Raw genomic sequence first — 26,552 nt, 5'->3', positions numbered from 1 at the left:
GGCAGGCTTGGGGCATCAACCGCCTCTCTGGGAAGCCTGTTCCAGTGTTTGACCAACCTCTTGGTAAAGTAATCATAGAATCACTTAGATTGGAAAGATGTTTAAGATCATTGAGGCCGACCATTAACACTGCCAGCTCCACCACTAAATCATGTCCCTAAGCACCACATTACATGTCCTTTAAATCCCTCCAGGGATGGTGACTCCACCACTTCCCTGGGCAGCCTGTTCCAATGCTTGACAACCCTTTCGGTGAAGACATTTTCCCCAATATCCAATCTAAACCTCCCCTAGTGCAACTTGAAGCCATTTCCTCTCATCCTATCACTTGTTATCTGGGAGAAGAGGCCAGCACCCACCTCACTACACCCTCCTTTCAGGTTGTTGCAGAGAGTGATGAGGTCTCCCCTCAGTCTCCTTTTCTCCAGACTTAACCACCCCAGTTCCCTCAGCTGCTCCTCATAAGACTTGGGCTCTGGGCCCTTCACCAGCTCCGTTGCCCTTCTCTGGACCTGCTCCAGCACCTCGATGTCCTTCTTGTGGTGAGGGGCACAAAACTGACCCCAGGATTCAAGGTGTGGCCTCACCAGTGCTGAGTACGGGCGATGATCACTGCCCTAGTCCTGCTGGCCACACTATTGCTGATGCAGGCCAGGATGCCGGCCTTCTTGGCCACCTGGGCGCGCTGCCAGCTCATATTCAGCCAGCTGTTGACCAACACCCCCAGGTCTTTTTCCACCAGGCAGCTTTCTAGATGCTCTTCCCCAAGCCCGTAGCGTTGCAGGGGGTGGTTGCGACCCAGGTGCAGAACCCAACACTTTGCTTTGTTGAACCTCATACAGTTGGCCTTGGACCGTCGATCCAGTCTGTCCAGATCCCTCTGTAGAGCCTTCCGACCCTCAAGCAGATCAGCAGTCCCAACGTGGTGTCACTTGCAAACTTACTGAGCGTGCACTCAATCCCCTCATCCAGATCATTACCAAAGCTATTAAACATACTTCCTAATGTCCAGTCTAAACCTCCCCTGGCGCAGCTTTGAACCAGGTTGTGGCACCTTGACCTTCCCCATGGTCCCCTGCAATATATAAGCTACTTCTCCCACCAGTTGCATCTGTATTTTTAGTTTCTAGCTGAGATACCTTCTAGCACCATCTCTGTGGATCCAGTGGTATGTCTTTCCCTCCTCTCCTTTCTGCACACTGTTTGCAAGGACGCGGTTAGGGCTTGAGGCATCACAGGAACAACTTGCAGCAATTACCAAGAGTGGTGCAGCAGGATTTACCCACTGCAAAATTCCAGAGAGTGTTGCGTAGCTCTCCTAATTTGCTAGATTTCTGCGTGTTTACCACAGCGTCGCTGTAGATCAGGTTGGAGCCGCTTGAGTTGCTGATAAGCTGTAATCAATAGCCTAGAGGAAGAGAGGGATCAACAGTTTTCAGAAATTTTGTCGCTTCTCATGTTCATCACTTCTGAGTAGTGTAGGTGGAATCTTTCCATGTGAGTTACTGTAACATGTTGCTGCTCTTCACGGGAAAACAACAGGATGCGCGGGAGGGGATTTTCCTCTGCAGGAAAATCTGTTCCTCTCTCCCTCCACAAAAATACCTGCTTTCCATTTTGTTGACAATTTATTCCCAAATATTACAAAATTTGGTCAAGAAAATGAAATCTGAAATCCTTCTTGTGGTTTTTATGGTAGTTGAAAATGGTTGGTTTAGCCAGGCAGAGGGAGGAGGAGGAAGGATTTTGGTTTGACTGAAAATTTGCGTTGACTGGTAAAAGCTTTTCAGGTTTCAGGTGCTAAGAAGTGTCCAAGTCGCTATTGCTAGGATTTGGGAGGGCTGTTAGTTTTCTACATCAGTCTTAAGGCTCAAAAATATCATGTTACATGGAGATTTTACAGTCAGACAGAAAATATTGTCCCACTTGAGCTTTGCGATATTTCACCACGTGTTTAAGGATGATCTTCACTTTTGCTTCTCCTTTGTTGTTTGCCCTAACACTGGCGGTCAGCGTTGATAACACCAACACTTGGACCACCATCACCTGTTGGTAACACCAACATTGGACCACCATTAGCTGTTGGTAACACCAACGCTTGGACCACCATCAGCTGTTGATAACACCAACACGTGGACCACCATCAGCTGTTGGTAACACCAACACTTGGACCACCATTAGCTGCTGGAGCTGCGTCAGCCACTGTCAAATGTCCCCCAGTGCCCGTTAGTCTATAAACAGTGGTAAAATGGGGCCGTATGGGGGTTTTTGGGCTCTTCAATGTAATTTTGGGGACTTCATAGGCAGCAGCTGTTATGGGAGAAGGGCTGGTGTGTTCTGCACCGAACCCACCAGCTGAGCAGCAGGAACATGTAATTGCAAGGACTGTCCATTCTTCTTAGCTCTTTAAGTTAAATGTCCATGTTGACAGGGCGGAAAGAGCATCATGGAAACCTGTGAAATAGCTGTGACTGCAGCAACGTCAGATCGTTTAGCCCCCCGCCTCCCTCCCAATGAAGCCTTGCAGCTCCTGCGATGTTTTCATGAAATACCAATAAAAATCGGGCGAACAGCAGTTGTATTCTGAAGGAACAACGTCGCTCTTTGTTTCGAGGTCCTGCAGCATTTTGTGGCTATACGAGATGCACAGTGTGAAGCTGCTTGTAAAGGAAAGACAAGCTGTCTGCCTTTACGTGCCAGCCGCGGGCAGCACTGAAACGCGGTGGATTCCCCGGTGAAAGGTGCGTTTTAAGCCGGTGTTTCTGCCTTGTGAGCGCTTGTTACAGCTGGCAAAGATACAGGGAGTCAGCCGAGTGCTGGTACCGCTGCTGTCGTACATTCTGTTAAGAGTCGGCTCTTCCAGTCCACATTTTGGTTTTTTTTTAGTTTGTAAAAAAAGAGGAGTTTCAGTGTGCTTGGAATGTCTCCATTCTAGATGCACAGATTTTCCCTGTCCTGCCTGACTCAGCCAAAGACGTTGGCACTTCAGGGCAGGATCAAAGTAGGTGAAATGAGAACATCTCCTCCTTAACGTGACTCATCGCTGGCTTTGGTCAAGTGCCTTGGGCTGGGTGGTGTGAATAGCAGAGCGGGGAAGGGATGGATGTCTGCACGCAGCGTGCTGGGGGGTCTGCTCGCTCTGTCTTCACAGCCCAGCTATCGTAGTTTTCTATTCATTGTACTTGAAAGCCAAAGAAAATTATGTTCGTTTTTACGCAGAGAGTAAGTCTTGTCAAATCTGAGATCTGATCAGATCAATTAAATTGTTTTTTTTTCTTTCATTTGCTGCAGAGAGTTTGAAGTGATGAGCCGCCAGGTGTTTCCCCAGGTTCCCGCGGGGCAGAGACTTGTGGCCAGCCAAAGCCAGGGCTTGATTTTTACACCTCAAGCATTGCACAGAAATATTATTTATTTGAGTCCTGGGTATGTTTTCCCTGGGAGGAGCTTGGTACCATTATAGGCTCATGCTCTTCAGTTTATAGGGTGCATGCAGCAAGAGGGGCTCCCTGCCACAGATTGTTGTCTAACCCTGGTTTCCAGCAATAGACTCCATTCCCTTGTAGCTCTTGAGGTTCGTAAGAGAGCTGAGAACCAGACCAAACCTCAGACTGAACCACAACCTTTCTCATCTTTTAAAAAAAAAAGAGCCTTGGGAGAGCTGCACAAGCTCTGTGCAACCTGGATTTGTGCAAGAAACCAATTTGTCATGGAAGGTGGGAAGCAATCTTCCCACCTGCCCCAGATGCTTGTGAAAGTCTTAACAAAGAAGGGAAAGTAATTATTTCATGGCTGGCAGATGCACAGATCCAGCGCGTTAGCCCACACTGCCTGTGGTCCTCCTGACCAGTCCTGGAACTTCTTTGGCTGGGACATGGAGGAGGATCCAACGTTCATCCCAAGAGGTGGGTGAGCCCCCAACATGATGGGGGTCCCCCGTGGCCTTGTTGTGGTCTCAGGGCTTGTCCACATGCATCTGTGGCTGGGGGGTCCGTGTGGTCACCCCAGCCAGCAGCGTGGTGTTGCACACTCAGACCCTCCTGAAGAAGCCAAGCTGGGGCCACCAAGGAGGTTCTTCTGTCCCAGCTGCTCTCTGCTCCAGGGAGAGGCTTTGTTGAGGGGTGCATTCAACCACTTTGGGTTCAAGATGTAGAGTTCTGAAAAACTGGTGCCAGCAGACATGGACAGGACATTGCACACAACCTTGTCCTTCCAGCTCCTGGTCTCTTCTTTCTGCAGGGGCTTGGTGGTGCCTGGCAGGACTGGAGGCAGCTGGGGCACAAGGGGGCTTGCAGCATTTTTATGCAGCAGATCATGACAGTGACTTTCATTCATAGCGCTTAGATGTGTATAAAAGCAAAATTGCCTTAAAACTCCTTTCTCTCCAAGCGTTGCATTTCCTCTTATAATATGGAAATTACATTATTGGCCAGTGCGGTTCCAGCATTTATTTTTATTTTTAACATTTCCATGTCTGCTGTGGGACAGGAAGCAACGGTAGCAGTCCCTAGCATCCAAAGATAGGATCCAGTTTGTTTTATCTTTACTTTAACCATGTTAAATTTTACCAGCCACGTCTTGGCCGAGCTCCAGGGTGCTGGACCAAGCCCACCACGTTCAGAGAGAAATGAATAATTACTACTTTGCAGTGGTAACGCGGGGAGGAACAAAAAAAAGTCTTTGCAAAATGCTTTGAAGATAATGACACCCCCCAGTTTTATGAGCAGCGGCGTTACAGAGCATGCTCTAGATAGCTCGTTAATGCTCCGTGATTAGAGGACCGGACAAGAAACACCGTTTCCAACGGCGCCCAATTTGGACTTCCTTTAAGAAAGGGAGTGGTGAAAGGGAGGGCTTAACCAAAAATAAACCAGCCTCTCAAAGGCAGATGGTCCTATTCACAGACCTAAAATTACACCAGGGAGCGGAGGGCCAGGCAGGATGAAAGGAATCAGCATCTGGTGGCGACGGGAGGGCAGTGTCACCAGGCAGGGTGGCTGACCAGATGGCCTGGGCTCTGTCGGATGTCCTCTTGCAGGCTGTTTCAACCTTTCCCTGCTTGTAGACCTCTTCCGGGGAGGTGCGGATTCCTCGGGAGCAAATGCAGGCTCGCTGGCAGGAGGCTCGCATCTCCCAGTTCCCTTTTATGGACCTGTTCACACCCTGCTTCTCCAGCCACTGCAAACTGGAGTGAGCAAGCCCCGAGGAACCCTCGGCTCGGGCTGGGACCTTTCAGCAGCGCAGCACTGTGGTTCATCCCAGGGACAGGCACAACAGCCCCAGAGGGGGGAAAACCCATAATAAAGGTTCCACCACCTGGTTTCTTAATAAATACGCAGCCGGTTGCTTAATTTCTCTGAACTCCTTGCCTTATCCTAGCTGGAATTACGTGCAATGAGCTGCTGGTGTGACCACTTTGGATGCTTGGGACACTGTCCTCCTGCATCCCACACGGATGCTCACCAGATGGTCCCCAGAGCAGCATTTTGGGGTGCAGAGGGGCCAACGCTTGCTTAAAAAGATTGTTTTCCCTTCTCAGCTGGAGCACCAAAAGCCTTTAGTAGAGCCGTGCTGTGAATCCCATCAGCAGCCCAATCTAGGTTAAAATGACCTTTTTTAGTTTATTCCTCCCGTCACTGTGTTGTTTTTAGCCGGGAGGAGGCCGATGACCTGGTTCATGGCACGACCCCACGAAGGGTTGGGTTGGAGGGGTTGGGACAAGGAGCCCGGTGCACGTGTGGGCACAGAGGGAACCCCTTGCACCCCGTTCCGTCGCTGCAAGTGCATTTCTATAGTGTGGCTTCAGGCAGTTTTTGGAAACTCATAAGGTTTAAAAGCGCTGTTGCAATGCAAGAGAAAACCCAAGAACTGAAATTTAAATCCCTCTCCCCCTCCTCGCATAGATGGGGGATGCGGGGAGGGATTGGATTTGTAAATGTTAATTGTACGGTAGAGCATCGCGTTCTGCAAAGGACAGGGCAGAAACCTCTGGAAGAAGTCACCGACTGGTTGGGGGTTTGCCTTCCTACGTAGCCACATTTATTTTTATTTTACTTTTGAGCTAGTATTCCAGGAAAGCCCATTAAAAGCTGGCAACCGCCTGCTAGCGAGCAGCTTGCCGGAGCTCAGCGCCGACGTGTGATGCCGGAGGAGCTGCGCCGATGGTCGGGGATGACGGATGGTGTGAGGTGTCGGTGGAAAGGAGGGGAAAAGGGGGATGTTCTCACTCCGCTGAACTTCCTTCCTTTGTGTTTCCTATTAAGCCGAGGGAACCGCGCTGATGCGGCTGCTTTTGCAGCTTTCCAAGCTCTGGTTTAATTGTGGATGATTTCATCCTGGGCTTTTTTTTTTTTTTTAATGTTGAAGCCCGTGGCCTGCGTCATGCAGCAGTGAATTTAGGCAGATTTTATTTGCATGTGAGTCATTGAGCTTTTCCAGCTGAATGTCACCAACTTGGAATTTTGGTCTGATTTTGTTGTTGTTTTTGTCTCTTGGTGTTTTTCCACCGGGTTTTTTCCCTACCCCTCATTGCCTGGAACCCCTCATCCATCCGCAACTCCCCCCCCTTCAAAAAAAAAAAAAAAATTTAGGAAAAGACTAGATGTGAGTTTGAGTTGGCAGTGGAAAAGGACGGGATTATGAATGTTCGGGGAGGGGAAAGGATGCTTTATGTCGCTGGGAGGGAAGGACCGAAGCCAAGTCAAATTGAGGGCTCTAATTTGGGAGCTGTGTTATTACAGGTCAGAGGGAGTCAGTTACTGGCTAAATTGGGAGAACTGTCACATGCAGGAGCTGTAAATGCTGCTCACATGGACGGGGCACACAGGCTCTGGGACAACTCAGTTTGATTTTGTTGACAACACTTTAAAAAAAATTTTTTTTTTAAATAAGTTTATTTTCCCTCAAAATACAGGCTCCGTAGCAGTGGCCCGCTGCCTCCGCCGCTTGCACGTCCCAGCCCTCGCCTGCCCTTTGCACACAGAAGTTTATAAATAGAGCAACTCCTCCATTATGTGCAGCTTCAGTCTCTTTATTTTTATACTGGAATCTGTTCAATGATTAACAGTTTAAACCATGTGCTGTATATCAATACCTTACATACCCTTCATAACTTATTTTTAGTATTATTTTTTCCTCCCCTTCTAAATCCTTTATCCATGTTAGGCAACACTGTTATGACATTCAGATAATTTTTTATTATTTTTTTTTTAGCCTTTGAAGGAGCTTATCTGCATTTCAATTGAGCTTTTGCTAAAAGGCTTTTTGCAATTGAAATTAAGAAGTCAGAGGAGTATTTCCTCTGCACCTGTGGTTGTGCCTGTAGTCTCCTCGCTGAAAGCAAGGAAGATTTGGGCGTTTTTATGGATTAGGCTCAAAGAAAAGATATAGAAATCACATGTTTTATCTCTTTGGCTTCCTGCGTCCTAGGAATTCCACTGAAAATCTGTATTTTGGGGGCATGTGGAGGCATTGAGCAATATAACCCCAATGTAAGTGCAAGCAGGCAGCAAACTGATTTCCCACCTGTACCCCATGTCCCACCAAAACCAGCAGCATTTTGCCGTCGCTGAGCTCACGAGCTCCAAGAAGTGATGGGACTTCTAGAAGCGTTCTGCAGCCCCCTGTTTAATTATACTTTTGATCCTTGCTGACCCGTTGCCAAGCTGCCTCTGCAGACGGGCTAAGCTCAGCTAACGTTGCACAGCAGCCAACAAAAGCCACTTGACCCAGGATCTCATCGGGATACCTTTGTCCATCAGACCTGGCATGGCTGCTCTGATATTTCTGTCTCCTCGTTGCATGCACAAGGGCTGATGGATTCCCCTCTGCTCCTCCTGTTATGGCCTGAGAGCAGCAGCCTCCCCCAAGGGACAGCATTTTGGTGTAATTTCTCCTGCTATGTCTTCCACTGACCTCGTCCGGATGGTGCTCCTGCCTTCTGCTGCTCTCCTACTTCAGTGGGTGGAGGTGGAGAAACACCTCACCTGATGGTGTCCATTGATGGTGCTTTTGCATCTTGCTGTCAAATGGGACCCAGGCACTATTTTCCTCGGCTTTCAGAAGACCATCCTCCCCATCTGAGGCTTGGGAGCATGATACCCTTGATGCTAAGGAGCATGTGTGCTCCAGCGAGTCAAGATAAACCAGCACTGTGAGTCCTTGTCCAGTGTCAGGCTGGCTTCACTCTTCAGGACAGCTTCCATAGGAGGTTGGTTGGTTTGTCTACCAAGCATCTGTCCTCCTCCAGGCCTTTGAGTAAGAAGCAAAGAGGTGGTATCTCACCTGAGCTCTTATTTCTGCGGCTGAACCATTTCCCACGTTTTGCTGTCCAAACACTGAGCACTCAAACAGAACCCGTGGGATTTTCACTCTTGTGTCACACCCATTGGCACCACTGTCATCAGTTGCATTCATCGCTCCATGAGAACATGCCTGCTGGACCATGGCCTCTGAAACTGGTGAATTCATCCTTCCCAAGGTTTTCTCCATGCCAGCACTGGTCCCCTCCAACCCAAACCATTCTATGATTGTATGATTCTGTTACGTTGAGGAGCTCAAATGCCACCATACATGCCGTGTAGGTTCCCTTGGCACCTGTAGGGCTTTTGATGAGGTTTCCCAGCATGTCACCTTTCTCAGAGTCCGTGAGATGCTCTCAGCGTTGCAAAGCTCTGCACTAAATTAAAAGTCATGTTGCTAAGGAGTGTTGTGATAATACACGGTATTACGCTCCGTAGCAAAAGCGTGCAGTGGATGCAGCCTAGAAAAAAAACCCATAAAACCTCCCATAAGATGCACGCTATGAAAATTGAGCGTACTTCAGCTTGGTATTAAATATGTCATGGGAAAAAAAAGACTCCTGCTCCTTCTGAATTTCCTGAAAGTCTGCTTTGGGCTGAAAACCGTAGTGGCTGCAGCCAATTTAGAGAAGGAAAAATCCCTGCTCTTGTTGCTGTCTGCAGAAGCACGCTTAATGATCATGCCATGCGATTCTCCAGTGCTAAAAATATATTGCTTCTGGGTTTGTACAAACAGCCTCCTAATAACTGGAGCTCTGGCAAGCTCACGAGGTAGAGGGGGAAAATAGTGTCAAAAATGTGAAAATCTTTTTTTCTTTCTCTGCAGCACAAGAGAGCTGGGCTTTTGTGGCTTTTGGCGTGAATTAAGGGATGTTTTGTTGAGGGATCTCCCAGTTCATTCTGCTTCTGACCAAAATAATGGGCGTTTTGCTCCCTTTGGAGTTTACAACTTGGATGGAGAGCACTGAGCTCCCTGCCCTGCCACTCTATGTGCCCGTGGGATTTCACCAGCCTGTTTGGGGTGATGGGATGAGAAGATCTGATCGAGGGTTGTCTTTGCAGCTGGCTTCAGTGCTGAAATTCCCAACTCTTGCTAACCCTGTCCCTGCTGTGTTCAAGAAGTGCAATCCCAGCTTGAGATGCTCAGCTTGGGGACATCCTTTCCGGTCGTTTCTTCTGCACAAGGAGGGGACCGATGCTACAACATGGACACTTGATGGGGCTGCTTGGAGAGCTTGATGGAGAAGGGAGCTGCTGGTAATAACCAGCTGAACTCACTGCCCAAGAAAGTCCCTGTCTGCAGGGACACACCTTTTATGAAGCACAGAAAATAAGGCCAGCGTTGGCCAATGTGTCTCTTGCAACCCAACCGTGCCGGCAAACCCATCCGTGCTGCCTTGGCAATGGGTGTTGAAGAACTCACATGTTGCAGGCAGGAGGATGCTGGGGACAGTTGCAAGAAGGTTGTGTCTTTTGGACAGAATTGGTTTTGGTGGTTAAATTCATACCGTTACATTTAATAAGTCAAAGGGATCTTGTGTAGTTAATTTACATGGAGCTTCTTAATCACGGTCATTAAAGATGGAGAAGGTGCTCCATCATGAAGTCCTCTGTGCTCCTATCAGTGCTGAATCCTGCGGGAGAATCAGAAACACTTTGCTTTTGATGGCTGTATGGCTCTTGCCTTTGTTTTTCCAAGGAACCAGTATTGCCTGCAGCAGGAACTTCCCCAGCCACCCCCTTTTTGCAGGACATGCTGTGCCTATAGCTCCATTTTCATGGCATCTCTTCCCTTCCATCCACACTGGTCTGTTCACCTCCCCTCCTGCTCGGAGCTTCTCTGCTGCAACCGCTCAGCTGGAAAAGAAACATTAGGAAAGTACTTAATGTATTTTTAGCCTCTCAGAATGTGATGTAGCTGCTGGCAGCATGGAGGAGAGCCAGCGCTACGTGAGCGCCAGTTGCAGCGCGTCACCGGCAAATTTTCCGTCAAGCGCTGGTGCTCCTTGGCACCGTCGCGGAGCCAGGGTGCAAGGTGGGTCGCGGTTGCTGGAGAAGGGAGGTGGTGCACTCACCTTGCATGATACAAGGTGGAGATTGCCGTCTGTCTGTCCTCTCCTTGTGGGTACTGCTGAACAAAAGGTTTTTCTGTCCTTCAAAGATGTCAACTGCATTTAAATCTGCACAGAAGCTGACCAGCCAGGGAAAGGAGGAATTGGGTGATTACTTTTTTATATCTCTTTATAGACCAAAGATGCTGGGGTGGCACTGAGCTGTACAACCACCTTGGACCTAGAGGTTCATAGCTGTTGGGGTGGGTGCTGCAGGAGGGAAAGTGCAGAGCCCTGATCGCCACAAATAGCAGTCCCCAAGCCCTCCTGGTGTCCAGGGCTTGTTTGCAGACCTGGCTTTTCCCAGCTCCTAGCCCAGGCTTGTTAAAGGGAAAGACCTTGGCCACTACTCCCCCAAATTTCTCCCCCAAGTCAGGTTGTTAGACCTCCATGCGCAGGAGCAGAAGCAAAAAGCCAGCTGAAAAGTTTTCTTGGCTTTTTCTCTGTCAAATCCTGCGTTATCCACAGCTGGTTTTGGGGACTTAGGAAGAAGCGGTCCCCAGGATGCAGAGCTGGCCTCTCCCAGCTGCTGCAGCGCGGAGACGCGGGAGGTGCCAGGAAACGGCGGGTGCCGGATCCAGCAGGCACGGATGCTGTTTGGCACTGCTCCCGTTGCCTTCAGACGTATAGGATTAGGTCCTCCCCCTCTGCGCTGAGGTCAGCTCTAGCGCAGGCATAAATTCAAACCCTTTGGAAAGTAGCAGGGGGGAGGTTGTCGGGGTTTCCACAAACGTTCTGCAGCCTCCCAGCCCATAGACGTGCTTAGAAACATCACCAGGGTCTTCTTGCCTGGGTTAGCCGCAGTTTTGCATCGATTTGGGTGAGATGAGGAGCAGGATTCGGGTTCAACTGTGTTTCAGCGTCAGCTTGCATCTCCGTCTCGTGCAGTTGGCAGGTCTGCAATAACCTTTAGCGTCGGGATTTTTTTCTTTTAATTAGCGTCGGTTGCAATAACGCAAAGGCACATGCTGAAATTCTTATTATTTGGCCTCTTGTGGGGGAAGAAGGCTGCCAGGTTTAACGGCGAGGGTATTGATGTGCTCTCGGTGGGGTACAGGGAGGGTTTCCAACAGGGTTCTCACTTTGTTTTCTTTAATGTTGGTCTTTTGAGTGAGGCTGATTTAGGAGGAGAATGGTGTAAATTCACCCAAACAAAATATTGTGAATGGGTTGGCGTGCAGGTGCTAATTACTGCAAATAATCATTGAAATCCCTTCGTCTGGAAACATGCTGCAGTTCACCTTCAGTCAAGCGGCTGCGGCGGGAGCCAGGGCAGAGTTTCGTGTCTGCAGCAGCGTCGGAGAGAAGATTTGTGTGATGGGTTGGGGGGGAGTTGGACCATCTCACAGAGCAGTAAATCCAGGTGCAGGAAGGCTGGGACTGGCAGCAACTTGCTCTTGGTTGATATGCTCGGTGCAAATTCAAACTTGTGGTTGAAATATCTTCAGTTTTTTGCTGGTCTGCTTCACCTTCACTGCAAACCACCCTGGGTGAGATGGGGAATGGTCTCTCAACCCCACTCATGCTTTTTGGTTCAAATGAGATCCAGTTCACATGGATGCTGGAGGTCACAGAGCCAGCAGAAGTGTCACCATGGGCTCAGGATTAAGGAGCATCAAGAGCCACGACCTGTTACAGGCAGGACATTGAGCTTCTGCTAAGCTTACCAGAAACAAGAGTGGAAGGTGGCTTGACTGGTCAGCCCCAAATACCTTCACTTGAGAAAATGCAGGACATCAGGGAGCTCTTTAATTCAGACCAGAATTCAAGCTTAAGCAGATGAATTCAACTGGAAAGGAAGGCAGACAGAAGTGTTGGGGACACACTGGAACAAACAGCCAGTAGATGTAGGGTTGGGACTTGTGTCTTGGTGGCCATTGACTGGGAGATGATGTTTTGGCCAAGCAGAGGTTGTTGGGCTGTGTTCATATGCAAGGTCGGGTTTCTTGACTCCATTTCACCCTGGAATGATGAAGACACTTGTGTGGCTGTAATAGATGTTGGATACCAGCGCTGACCTCGGTCACGGCAGATTTTCGTGATTTCAATGGAAGTGCAGCATCTTGCATTCATGGATGGAGGAGCTGGTGGGTGGTGATGTGCTGCTGGGTCTTTATGCAGCAGGAGGAGCCCAGGTGCTGATTTTTTTGCCTCTGACGAAAAAGTGGGTGCCTGCCTGTAGCTCTGCCCATTGCCCAGAGACGATGCCGCATCCAGGAAGCGGCGAACAATGGGAACCTCTTCTGGGAGCTGCTGAGGAAGGCCTCCTGAAAACCTTCCTGCAAACCCAGAAATAGCCATCGCTTGCACCGGGGCAATGGGTTGGATTTCTGTTTCATCGTTGGCCATTCAAGGCATGGAAGCCTCAGTGTTGTCCATCCCTGGGAGGACTTGGTTGCCGGCCAGGAACACCTGGTTCTTCCTTCCAATCCCTAATGCTGCAGCACGTCACTTTGCAAGATCAGGGATTCCAGCCTCATTTTTTGGTACAAATTCAGTTTTTTCTCCCCAAGGACGTCTGAGAATGCTGATCCATTCAGCCCTACTGTGAAGGAACTCTGGTGGGTGACCTTCAAATGCCCACATCTAACTCTTAGTCATTTCTGGCTTGGATGAATTATCTGAATGGGCTTTTGAGAACTTCTGATGGAAAATGTTGTTAAACTGAAAACATGGGTATAATAAAACAGTAATTTAAGAGCAATTTACTGACAACTGGAGCCCTTAAATGCACTGACTTACCATTGTGGAGCGATGATACCAAGCCTGCTATTTGAACGTACTCCTTGTCACTCGGAAAATCCACTTCCAGTCTTTAATTGTTGTCCTTGTTACACATGATAAGCTGTTGTCTAGCTCATAAATTACACATCATTCATCTCGCCTACTTCGTCAGAGCCCCAGTCAACATATTTGCCTGCCTGGCTTGTGAAATGTGATAAGCTGTACGTGACAACGGGAGGATAACCCAATTTCTGCTTTCAGAATGAAAAGGTTTAACTTGGTTGGGGTTGGTTGGTTTTTTTGGAGTTTTTTTAAGCACTTGAGCGGTATCACGCATTGCCATTGTTCCTCGGAGATGTCTCACCTGGTGAGACACACGCCTTCGCGGATCTGTTGTGACCAGATGTGAAGACAATGAACCATTTGCAGGGACGCAGAAGTGATTAAGCAGATTTGTGACAAGGAAATCCAATGAGTGCTTATTAAATTGAGAAACATCACTTCTTGCTCAAGCCCGAAAGCCCTGGGTTGGGGGATAGTATTGGACCTGTTCATAGCACGGCACGCGTTTCAGCCTCGGAAGCAGGACCCAGCTATATTTGGTGCACGTTCATCAGCCGTGCTGTATAGTGCAATATTGTCTTCGTTAATTAATCCTACATTAGAAGGTAGTTTTACATTCCACCTTCATTCAGCCTCTCATCCAGGAAAAAGAGCCCCATAATAAAAACCAGGATTTTCTGCTTTGGGGCTGCCAGCAGCTCCCATCCCTTCCCAGTATGGGGGTCACAGGGCTGGGGCAGGAGCTGGCTCACAATCTGTTGTTATTTTAGCTTAATCTTCAAAAGGAGATGTCTGTGCAATGACAGCAATGGGCAGGACAAGGATTTTGGGGAGTTTTGGCACAGCAAGGTAGAGTTTCGAACTTTGGGGCTTTCTGGATGCTCAGATTTGCCTGCTGCAGATATGGATAGTCCTGCCATCCCTTAGAGCAGCAAAAGCCTTGGGATGGAAAGTGTCAAGCATCCTTGAAGCAGCAGCCGGGGGAATTAATGAGGCTGTAATGTGATGAGTGCCTACAACCACCGCAGGGAGTGTGCTGGGACCCTGGGATGTGGGATCCCAAAACTGGGACACATCCTAACCACGGCTGACCCGGCATGGGGGGCTTTTTCTGGCAATAGAGGGGGAGGCATCCCAGCTATCCAGAAGTGTGTGGCAGCCGGTGGGGAGCTAAAGCGGGGGCTCCTGTTTAAGGGGAGAGGGTGGAGAGGGGCTTTGGGGGGTCACCAGCCCCTCTCCCCCTGCCCAGAGGCAGCTTCAGCCTTCCTCCTCCTGCACTGCCCTCTCCAGATCCCTCTGTTTTCTGGCAGATAGGATTAAGCCTGACCTTCCGCCCCATTTCAGAGAGAGCAAAACCTCTTTCAGATCTAATTATTTTCCATTTTTGTTTAATTGTGCACATCCTGCTCTTGGCTGAGAAGGAGAGCAGCTCCTGCCTCGCCATCCACGAGCTTTCGGATCAATGCTCCATCTTTTGGCGTTGTGATGACAAACTCCCAAATCTCTTGGAGGTCTGAGGCAAGTTTCCCAAGAAGCGGCTCTGGCACCATCCTGTGTTTCTCCTTCACACTCAGCCTCCCCCAATGTGAGGAAGAGGAGTCCAGCCAGAATCCCCTGCCTCCCCCATCCTCCTCCTCCTCCCCTGCACCCAGTTTGCACCAGGCTCTGTTTTTTTCTGTGTGTATTTTGCTGCCTATTTCCTATGTACAAATGGCACTGACTTGTTTCAGCAGTGCATTGCACACCTTTTTTGAACTATCTTATGATTTCTTGTTTTATCCGAGCTGCTGCAAAATCCCGCAGCCTCTCCCCGCAAATGGTGCCAAATCTCCTGGACAGCAGTGACAAACCATGGGGGTGATAAGGGAATGGGTGACATCCCTCTGTGGGAGGAGGGGAGAAAATAAGATGGGTTTCCACCTCCCAGGCAACCGGCCAAGAAGCAAGAGAGAGAGAGGACAGATAAATCAGATTAAGTATGACACAAGGCTTCGCCTGCAGCAGAATTACATCTGTGTATGGAAAATATGGAGATGCTCTGGTGGGCAAACACTCAAGCTTCGGTTGGTGCAAGAGAGAGGTCTGAAAAGTGTCCCCTGTGTGCAGTAGGTGTTGTGCACAACTAGATTCATAGAATCACAGACTGGTTTGGGTTGGAAGGGACCTGAAAGCCCATCCAGTGCCACCCCCTGCCATGGGCAGGGACACCTCCCACTAGCCCAGGTTGCCCAAAGCCTCATCCAGCCTGGCCTTGAACCCCTCCAGGGATGGGGCATCCACAGCTTCTCTGGGCAAGCAGCAAAGCCTTTCAAAACCGAGCAGCCTGGCCCAGCGATTTGTCCACAGTAGGTACTAAACGGCATCGTGCTGTGTCCGTGTCTGGCATCCCGGCGCTGTTGGTCCCCGTGTTGGGTCTCAGAGGTGGTCGTGGGAGAGGTGGGCAACAGTGACTTGTGTCCAGCCTCAGGCAGTGCTGTTCCCAGCTGTCTGTGCGGCACAGATTTACCTCCATCAGCTTTAGAAACTGGTGACCCTGACTCGTGTTGACTTCTGCACTCTCTGGACTTAAGAGAAAAAATAGTGATAGCAACGAGAACTAGTCATGAGATGGGTCTGTGGCCAAGACCAAGAGTTTCAGGGGAAGGCAAAGGAAAAGCTGTATAGGCTGTTCTTGCAGAGAAATAAAGTCTTATCCCTAATTCCCACCAGCAAGGGAGGATGGGGAAAGCAGGATGGGAACCCACCCGCTGCAAGGAAGAATGTAGGGTTTGGGTTGTATCTCTCCCAGCCTGCAGCTTTGCCCCTGTGCCAGCTCCCCCAGCCGATGGGCTCTGTGGTGGAAGGCAGGTGCTGTATGGACATGCTTCTCCACCAAAGCTCTGCTACACCGTGTCCCGGGTGTGCCTCTCAGTGTAGCAGCACGAGATGGCTCTGGAACGCCGGCAGCCGCATCAGGAAGCAGCTCTGGAGGAGGGTGGGTCTGCGGAGAAGTAAATACCACTGCAGAAAGTTCCAGCGAGAGCCGTCGGCGTTTCCAGCAAGCCATCTAGTGGCTTCCTATTAAAATGGTTGCACGCCTTCAAACTGGGAAGGTGAAGCTGGAGACGTGAGTGCTGCTCATCGCCGCGGTTGTGTCGGGGAACCGACGTGCAGGATTTGGCCCCAGTTGGGAAAAGGCCCTACTGTAATTGCCTTCTTCGGGGTCACGGGGTGGTGGGGTGGTGGAAGGGTTGGGTTAGCTGCTGGGTGGCAGCGTGGGTCTTCTCGAGAGCAAACTGGTGGGTGATCCTACAGATGGATGTCCAGATGTTGGTTTCATGGGCAGGAGTTCAATTACACTAGCTCAAAAATACATGAAGGATATAGGGATAATCCACGATTTAGAGCAACTTCCTCTACAGTATGGGTAGCAGACAGCAGACAGAGAGGGAGAACATGAGGTTTTGGGGTTTTTTAAAAAAAACATGAGAACTCAGGGCATTTCACTCGTTGAAGTTCATGGCAGGGGGTTGGAACTTGATGATCTTTAAGTTCCCTTCCAACCCAAACCATTCTGTGATTCTATAAGTTTTGGGCAGCGCTTTTAAAGCAAACAGAAGGAAGTCCTTTGTCACCCGATGGTTCGGTTGTGGCACCCTTAGGCACAGCCTGCTACATGGACGGAATGTTTGAAGTCACTGTAGAAGGGTTTGGTAAATGATGGTAAATGTTGCCTAGGTAGATCCTGAGCTATCCTTGGCTGGTCTTTGTATAAACTGTTCAGAAAAACCTCTGGTAATGGAGACTTCACGCCATCTGTAGGCAATCTCTCCCCGTGCATCACTATCCCTACCTGCAGGAGGTTGTTTCTTCATGTCCGACCTCACTCGCCTTTGCTGTAATTTAAACCTATTACTACAGTCCCTGGGAGAGCAGCTTGTCCATGTTAGTCTTCCACCTCTCAGACAGACGACAGGCTGGCTGGTGCAGTTTTTGATGTGCAATGTGACATTTTGACTGACGTTCAGCCTGTGATGCTTCCTGACCCCAGGCTCTTCCCCTCCTGGTACCGCACAGCGGGTTCTTCCCACTGTTTGCACCTTCTTAATGCAGCTGGTTTTTTTCTGACTTTTCTCCAGGTCTCAACATTATTTGAGTTCTAATCCACTTTTACGGAGTGTTTTCATTTCTCCTAGCATGATACCTGTGCACTGAATGCATTTATCCCATCACCTGTATCACCGATGCCATGCTGGGTAGCATCCCAGCTGGGACTATTCTCCTTGCTCAGCACATCCTCCCAGTCTGCCGGTGAATCACCAGCACTGACTCTCTCCGTATGGTTTCCCGATGAGTTGTGTGCCCACACGAGAGTAGTTTCGCCCGAGCGTGTTTCTCTGGCGTGCTGCTGAGGAAGCGGTGTGCGGCGGCACATAATGAATATCAAGACATACAACTCTGACTGCTTCCCCGGCTATTCACAGGCCAGTTCCTCTGTCATAGAAGGAAATTAAATCATTCTTGACAAATCAGTGTCGGCAGTCACTTTTCATCTTGTTATCTTCTAAGTGCTTACAAATAGGTTGTTTCATTATTTGTTCCATCAGTTTTCCAGGAGTTGGAGTTAAGTGACCGGTTTGTAATTCCCTGGCTTTTCCTTTTGCATATTTTTAAAGCTACTAAACCCTATGTTTGCTTTTTTGCCTGATCTTTTAAAACCTCTCTTATCTGCCATGAGCTAACAGAAGAACAATAGCTCTGAGGCTGCTTCGTCTGAGCCCTTCCCTAAATAACTTTGGGGCGGCTTATCTCGCCGGGCTGGTGGATGGACCAACACCCCAGTCTGGGTAGTGCCCTCCTGCTGGGATGCTTCGTGCCTTCGCCCTCCGTGTGTCCTGCCTGTGTTAGTGAATCTTGACCTTTTCCGTGTTCCAAACAGTGCTTTTAAAAGGTTAAGTTGACCCATGTAGATGTTTTGTTGTAGTATTTTGTGTAATATGCAACATTACGGAAAATTTGGGCCGAATCATGACTTTGATTGACATTAGGACAACAGTGGAGGAGCTACATGGCTGTAGAGGTGGGTGTAATTTGGCTTTTGGAGGGATTTTCAGGAGTATCTGGTAACTCTCGGTGCCCGGTTGGGCACACCTTGCCCTCACCTGGGTTTTCAGAGAGCGGTGATGCTCATGCAGTGGCATCATGCATGCAGGCATTCCTCCGGCGTGTTGTATTTACCCTGCCAGGGTCTGTTTATTTCTTTATTAGCTCTGCTTGCTGATTTCTCAATTATCTTTTTTTTTTTTTCCTTTTTTTTTCTCCTATGCCTTCAACAGGAATCATTAACCAATGGCAACAGGAATCCAAGGATAAAGTGATTTCCCTATTGTTAACCCACCTGCCTTTACTGAAGCCCGGAAACATCGAGGCAAAAGTCGAATACATGAAACTCTTGCCTAAAATCCTGGCCCATTCGATCGAACACAACCAACACATCGAGGAGAGCAGGCAGCTGCTGTCCTATGCCTTGATACACCCTGCCACCTCCTTGGAGGACAGGAGCGCCCTGGCCATGTGGCTCAACCACCTGGAGGACCGCACGTCGGGTGGCTTCGGCAGCCAGAGCAGGGGTCGCTCGGATTCGGTGGACTATGGGCAGACGCACTACTATCACCAAAGACAAAACTCCGACGACAAACTCAACGGATGGCAAAACTCTCGAGACTCGGGCATAAGCGTCAGCGCTTCCAGCTGGCAGGACAAAAACCTGGCGTGCGAGAACGGCCATCTGCCCCTCTACTCCTCCTCCTCTGTCCCCACAACCATCAACACCATTGGCACTAGCACAAGCACCAGTAAGTACCCACGGGAAGCGCTGGGGACGGCCACCCACGGCCACTCTTCACAGCACAGTCCCCCCATCCCGCTAGAAAATACTGCTTTGCCGTGTTAACAGAGGGACTAGGTTCATTGGGGCCATAGAAAACTCCTTTTTTTTTTCCCTACCTGATTTTTTATTTCCTGCCTGGTTTTTTTTTTTTTTTATTTTTTTTTTCTCTAGTCCTATGGGATTTTAAAACCTGGAGAGGAGGGAAAAACAGTCAAGAAGCTGTAAGACAAAAAATGTGTGTGAGTAAAACTCCAAAGCAGCCCTTTTTATTTTATGTAGCTCAAGCTAGATTTGCAGTTCATGTCTCAAGAGTTCCTAAAGCAAGCGGGGAGCTGATGCTTCATGTCCAAAAGTGAGCTGGGGTACTTGAGGCAGGTCTAGAAGTAACCTAGAGAATTACTGGGAGGAAATGGGATTGGGACCCCGAAGCGCAGGCATCGTTTTTGGAAGCAGGGCTGGAATCCACAATCTTCAGAACATCTCTGAAAATGTTCCCTTGTGTCTGCAGCACATGGAGGTGTGAAGCTGGTGGTGATCAGGGCATTTAGAGGCACAGCCCTCAATGTTTTTCTGGGAGCATTGGACAGCTCTTTCCCCATGGAGGCTCTGCCAGGCTTTGATGGGAGCGGTGGGTGGTGCAGAGCCCAGACCAAGGCTTGGGCACTCGGTGATGCTGCAGGGCACCGTGGCTGGCGATGTGTCGCTGGGTTTGCCTGGAGATATAGTGCATCTATAATTGCTTTTTTAAAGCAGCCATCAATGCCTGCAAGCCCTCTTTGGGAGAGGAGGAACAAAGCATCTTCTCAGCAGGGCTCGGGAGCTCCTCTGCCCACCCGCTCCCTCTGTGGAGGGCTGCCACCCCTGCCTTGATGTCACCTTTGGTGGCTGCCACCATCTCACCTGCAAGGCTGGATGTCCTTGTCCCTTTGGGGCATTCTGAAGGCCTCTCTCCAGGATGCCTGGCATCTCCCTAAGATTAAGGGATGCAGAGAGCGCTTCGGGGAGGAGAGGCTTCTTGCAGTGAGGGCACTGGCTTCTCTATCAGCGTGCAGAAACCCACAATTAAATAGCTGAAAGCTTTAAAATGGTCACTGAAGGCTTCTGGGTTTCTCCCTTTTCTGTAATAAGCGTTTTTTTTAGGTGGTGTTTCGAATTGACAGCAATACGAAACACAGCTCTGGGTTTATTGCTGTAGCAGCCTGGTCTCTGCCTCTCCAGTGTCTGTCCTTGCAGGCAGCTGCCTGCTCTGCCCCATGGGGATTTAGCGGAAGGGTCTCAGCTTCTCCACCAGCTCTGGACATCATGCCCATCCCATCCCTGGGAGGGATGCAGCTGGGAAGGTGCCGTCGGGGCAGGAGGGATGACCGGGTTGCCGTGTTCCCCTGACCCTGTGCAGGTTTGGAACAGAATCAGATGCATCGGGATGGAGGTGGCCACCATGCCATGGTTGGGACCCATCTTTGAAACACTGGCTCCTGCTGCTGGGCGATAGCGTGAAGCTCAGCTTCTCCAATAGCTGGGGAGCTGGGTGAGAAGAGTCATGTACTTGCAATTGGTCTGTTAAACCTCTCCAGGGTTATTTTTTTGGGGGGTCTCTCATGGGTTTTGCATGCCTGGAGGCTCGGAGGCTTTGCGTGCCAGGGAGGCAGTGGGAAGAGGTGGCTTCAGGAGCTTCCTCCCATCGAGAGCTGTAAGCAGGGAGGTCTGAGGGGTGCAGCAGGTTAACCATTCATGGTGGCTGAAGCTCTGCAAGAAGTGTTAGGTCTTGAAAGATGCTTTTCAAAAATCTCTGGGTGTTTCTTTGAGCCTTTTTGCGTACCCTTATCTCTTAGCAGTAGTAGTGACCCACCTCTTGCCCAACGGGGTCCCCAAGTGTTAGTACAAGACACCAAAACCCAGGCAACAGCTGAATTGCTCAGCAGTGCCCAAGCTGCCACACTGCTGAGGTTTTTCCTAAATTCTCCCAGAATTAGGTGTGCATATCAGCGCAGCGCTGGAACAGGAGCAGCTCTGGGTCCGCCAGCAGCCCTACACTTTACCCTGGTCTTTTACTGGAAGACCACATCCCTCCTCCATCTCTGCCACTCGCTTTGCTGCTGCATCCCTTGCTGTAAGTCCTGGCACGGCAGCCCTTGCCCAGTCCGGTCCTTCCCTTCCCGGCGTCCCATGGTAGTTGTTTTTTGTGGTACTGGGGCTGCTTGCTTGCATCGTCTTGCTCTGAGCTGTGGGGTTTGTGGAGTCCATATTCAGGGAACCTTTTCAGCAGGGTCAACACATATTTCTAAGGCTGAATAGCTTTGCAGAGGCATCTGACCACATCTTCAGCCCAGCCTAGTCCTGAATGTTAAGCTGTTGCAGCTCATGCTAATGTATTTTGGTGGCGGCATGTTCAGACAACGTGTGGGCTGAGCTGGAGACAACCCGACCACGCTTGATGTGTTAGTTCATAAGCTTCCTTAACGCAATATTTGCTCGGACACAAGCACAGCAAGTCTGCAGACAGATGCTAAGAAACAAACATGTCTGTCAGCCTTTGTCCCAGCCCCTTGAGTCAATCAATACGTCCATTAATCTTTTATTCCAAAGCAAAGCATTCAAGCCGTTACTGTTTGTTTAGGTTTTAGCGTTACTGGTTTTTAAATTCTCCCTCTTCCTTGGAGGTGTTTATCCAGGCAGGGGCTTAATCCAGCAACGCGCTGGAGGGCACAGCATTCCCCGTCCTGTCCCTCCAAAGGTATTGACAGTTCCTGGCGCTGAAATGGGGCAAAGTCTTTCCCGGAGGAGTAACGTGGTGAGCTTGCCCGAGGTCCTTTCATCTGGTTTTGTGGCATAATTAGGTGTAGGGTTTAAATATGGGTGGCTGAAGCTCACGTGGCAATCTGCTTTGTGCAGTCGTTGCCTTTGACTCAACCTAGACCCAGGCTTTGAGACTTGGTTCAGGCTTGGTTCATCTCCAGCTCTCTCTTCACGGTGCTGGCTGGTGTTAACCAAGGTTTGAGGAGATGTTGCTGGAGTTCTCCAGCCTTTGCAGGGCAAGCCTGGAGCGCTCTGAAGGGGTCACTCTGGGTTTACCACACTGATGGTGATCCAGGAGCAGGACCAGTGTCGTGATGGGTTTGGGTCTGGAGCGATCTGAGGGTACGGGCTCGTCCAAAGTGCAGTGGAGACAGGGCCTGGAGACTCTGAAAGGACAGGAAAAAGCAGCTGGCTTTCAAAGCTGCAGACCAAGAGCTTCTCGCAGGGGCTCTGGCTCCTTCCTTTCCCCTGTGTAATTGGTTCCACCCGAGTACGATCTGATGGCATATGGGGTTTGATCTCAAATGGCAGTATGGGGTAGCTTAACCCTGTGTTTTCCGCCTGCTCAGAAGGGAATATGTGCAGAGGAGAAGGAGGTTCTGCTGTTAAATACACTTGTCCAGCACCGAGAGGGTGGGATGCAGGTACACTGGTCTGATTTGGATCATAAGGTCCAGAGAAAGAAAAGCACAAGGCTTAGCAGGAGCGATAGCAGCTCTGTTTGGCAATAGCCTGTTGAACCACAGCTAAAGAGGTGAGGATTCAGCTCCTGGCTCTGACGTGCATCTGCTGGACGACTGTCTTGGTCCTCTGCTCCTGGTATATAACGTGGGGGTGACAGTATTACTTTTATAAATCACAGAATCATAGAATCACAGAACGGTTTGGGTTGGAAGGGACCTTCAAGATCTTTGAGTTCCAACTCCCTGCCATGGGCAGGGACACCTCCCACTAGCCCAGGTTGCTCAAAGCCTCATCCAAGGTTGTCTCCAGTTGTCACCCTGCCTGGAGCACAGGAGCTCTGCCCTGTCTCTGTATGGGCTGTAGTGCTGCCATAAAGCGATGGCACATTGAGTTCCCCGACGGGGGATGGCCCTGGAGAAGGTAGGCAGTGCTTGGTCTCACTGGAGCCTTGTACGCCTAGGGGTCCACCTCCTGTCTGTCCTTCCAACAAGAGGAGGAGGTCCTGGGACTGGTAATGGTGGGTCCCAGGACTGGTGATGGTGATTGATATGTGAGTGTGTGGCTGGTGGTGCTCCGCAGTCTTGCCCTTGGGTGAGCACCCAACGTGTCCCTGGTGTGTGCGCCCTGCGTCCCTCAGAGTGGCACCAATGCCTGGAGGCACGGTGTGGGTGACACCAGGGATGAGGTGACGGTGTGCATCACAGATCAGTGATGAGTAGATATGGTCAAAGAACTCGCAGAGCAGAAATCCTGGGCATCAGGGCTGTGTTTATGCAGGAGAGATGTTGCAAACTCTTTGGTATTTCAGTGCCACTGGGATGCCTGGATTCCCCTGTGAGCGAGCAGAGAGGTCCGTGGACCGGCAAAGCTGTTTGCCAGTCTGCAGCCACCCTTCCGCTTCTGATAGAAATGGGAAAGATGCTGGGTGCTCAGACCTGCTGCACCCTTCCCATGGGAGTCTCTGCCAGAAAATGGGTGTCGTTTGTCTATGAGGAGAGAGAGAAGGCAAGCAAGAAGTGCAATGCCAGAGAAACACTCACCTGTATAACCTCCTTGTCCTGAAAAAGAAAAATCTCTTATCTTGTCCTGGAGCTGAAGAGAAGGAATAAATCAGCGTACTGCCTTCCATGCATGCCAGTCCAGATTGATGGTTCTCTCCTTGTACCTGCCAGCTCTTGAGAAATGCTCTGTTTCAGTGATGCTCAGGAGGCACCAGCAAGTCATACAGGTGGTCAGACTCTCCGTACCACAAGAACATCCCAGATGCTGGTGGCAGGACCGTTCCATGGACTCTTATGTGAAGATCCCACCAGGGGCTGGTAGCCCTGGGGCACGCCCAGTGCTGGCTTGTGGAGATCCTGCCATCCTGGGAAGGGCTTTCTGTTGTGGTCCTCTTTCTCAGCAGAGACTCAATCCCAGCTGCTGCCATCCAGGCACGTCTGCAGCAACTAAGCTGTATGTCGGCATGCGTGTGCGTGACGTGGCTGGCTGAATTTTGCCTACATTTGCCCCAGTTATGGACTTCCTAGTAAAAGAGCAGATGAGCAAGATGATGGAGCTCTTCCCCAGGTCATCAGGGAACTGAAGTGGAAGAAACAACACCAAGAAAGCGCTTGTCATGGATGGAGTGTGAGTTTCTTGGCTCTTCCTCCCCTACACTGTTGTGCAACAACTTACTGTCACTGGAGACGACCCTGTTGTTGTACCCAGTGTCTAAACTGAGCTTGACGATGGGATAGCTGCATGTTTTAACCTGCAGGACCATCCTGGGTTGATGGGCAGCTTGCAAGTCCAACAGTCTTCTCTGTGTAGATTTGCAACGACACCTGAAGAGGACTGTGTGTCCTCGGCGTATGTTTGACTTGCGCAGGGCGACACGTTTCCTCCTGTGAAAAGTTAGCTGAACATGCCGTTTTGCTTGCTCAAAAATAAAGAGTGAAAAAGTCTTAATAAGGTTACAACAGTGAAGCAAACACATGGACTGTTCTTGCCGGAGGTGAGATTAGTTCTGTACTCGGGAATTGCCCTCAGAAACTCATTCCTGAGTTGGCTGTGCTGTGTACTGAGACTCGGCACCCTGGCCCTCATCCTGCCAAGTGGGGACACCTCTGATGTTGTTTGCTTTTTTTTCTCTTTTACTGATGGACTGAGAAAAGCTCGTTGGCCTTTATTACACTTGGGCTTTTCAGTGGTGTGGTAGACAGGGACATGTGTTGTCTTGCTCATGCCCTCTAGTGTTGCACGCAACTGTCGGAGAACATTTCAAGGAGTCACCCACTTTGCCAGGTCCCATCACTATAATATCTTGCTAATTCTGTAGCTTACAAACAGAGTTGTTGTACAAAAAGATAACGTGTGAGCAGAGTTGGTTTCTCAAATCCGCTTACAAACAGAGTTGTTGTACAAAAAGATGTGTGAGCAGAGTTGGTTTCTCAAATCCATGCAGAATATGCAGAAATACCAACACGCAAACAGGACTGAGAATGGAGACAGCATCTTCTACTCCACCTCTGAACAGCACCTACAGATTTCCTGGCCCCTCTGTAAATTCAAAGCAGTTGGTCCCTGGGAGATACGGTCCATAGCTCTGCAGACCATCACTCAGCAAGCAAGGAGATGAACCTGTCCTCAGCCTGAAAGCCGTCAAGCATTGGAGATGGTAGCAGTGGTGGAAGACAAGTTGAGGCTGCTCTGGTTGCCATGTTCCCCACGCTCTGGTCAGCAGGGAGGTATCAAAAAAAATCAAAACTGAGCGAGCTGTGCCCATTCTCCGTGAGCTGCTCTGCTGGCCAGGATGGTTTGTGTTGATGGGCCAGCTGTGTGTGTTCGTCCCACCATCTTCCCAGCTCCCATGCTGCCCAGACCTGGTCCCCAAGCAGGGCATCCCACCCTGGGACCACTGCAGCCACCAAGGTGGTCGTTGGGTGCAGGGAGGGAGGCTGCTCCCCCTGGGTCTGTGGGATCCGGGCGTGCAACAGCAAGATACAGGCTGGGAAAATGGGTTTGTCTAAATGGAAGAGATCCGGGCAGTCCCATCATACAGATCAATTAACAAGCGATAGGACAAAAGGAAATGGCTTTAAGTTGCACGAGGGGAGGTTTAGATTGAATAATGGAAAAATGTCTTCACTGAAAGGGTTGTGAAGCACTGGGACAGGCTGCCTGGGGAAGTGGTGGAGTCACCAACCCTGGAGGGATTTAAAAGACGTGTAGATGTGGTGCTTAGGGACATGGTTTAGTGGTGGAGTTGGCACTGTTAAGTTAACGGTTGGACTCGATCTTAAAGGTCTTTTCCAACCTAAATGATTCTGCGGTCTCTGCTGTGCACTTGTTCACAAGTGCTCAAGGGGAAGGTGCTTGAAGACACTTCGGGCAGGAAACTGGGCTGGCCCTGCCTTCTGGCCTGTCACCTTTCAGCGTCTGTATTGTTGTGTTCAGTGTTTCCTAAGCCAGTGTATTGGGGTGTCTTAGTGGACTCTTGTACTTGAGCAATGGTCAGAACCTGTTCTACCCTTGAGACTCCAGTTCAGCTGCCCCAGTGCTTTCTGCTCCTCCTCTGAGCCTCTTTTGGCCCATTCCTTTCACCTCTTTGTTTCCAGAGGGTCTTTGTTCTCCCTGTGTCTTTAACCAAAAAGGGGGATGGCCAACAAAGGGCAACGTGGTGCTGAGGTCCCACCTGCAGTGCATCTCCATGGGGGTCTTAGACTGACATCAAAGCTACCTGTCATCTTCCCAGATGTCCCACTCTGCGCTGGAAGGGAAAGAAGGACAGGATTCACAGGGTGACACAAAGGAACCCGTTGACCCTTGGCGAACGCTTGACTTTGGACACTGTCCCCAGACCAGTGTCTGGGAGGGTGACTGTCCTGCTCTCATTCAGCTGGGACGTGCTGTTCACTGTTAGCATCGCTCGTAGGGGAGGTGCAGCCACGCAGCCTCGGGGGCAGGAAGTTGTTTCTTGGAAGCAGCAGTTGGCTTTGGGGGAATGCAGTTGGCTTTGGGGGGATG

General features: G+C 50.0%; 1 protein-coding gene across 1 annotated transcript in view; it reads left to right on the top strand.

Annotated features, from left to right (window-relative positions):
* Positions 1-18,202: 18,202 nt before the first annotated feature.
* Positions 18,203-26,552, top strand: part of LOC104468369 (protein Smaug homolog 1-like) — a gene marked incomplete at its 3' end in the record, with an annotated part of 37,381 nt that continues 29,031 nt past the window's right edge. The window contains 2 exon segments of the mRNA XM_010082475.1: positions 18,203-18,254; positions 18,511-19,029. Coding sequence (XP_010080777.1) covers positions 18,203-18,254; positions 18,511-19,029 — 571 coding nt within the window.

This window comes from Pterocles gutturalis, unplaced genomic scaffold, assembly GCF_000699245.1.
Source record: "Pterocles gutturalis isolate BGI_N339 unplaced genomic scaffold, ASM69924v1 scaffold28114, whole genome shotgun sequence".
NCBI classification, from domain to species: domain Eukaryota; kingdom Metazoa; phylum Chordata; class Aves; order Pterocliformes; family Pteroclidae; genus Pterocles; species Pterocles gutturalis.
Note: the sequence above shows the minus strand (reverse complement) of the source record. Positions and strands in the feature narration are given on the sequence as shown.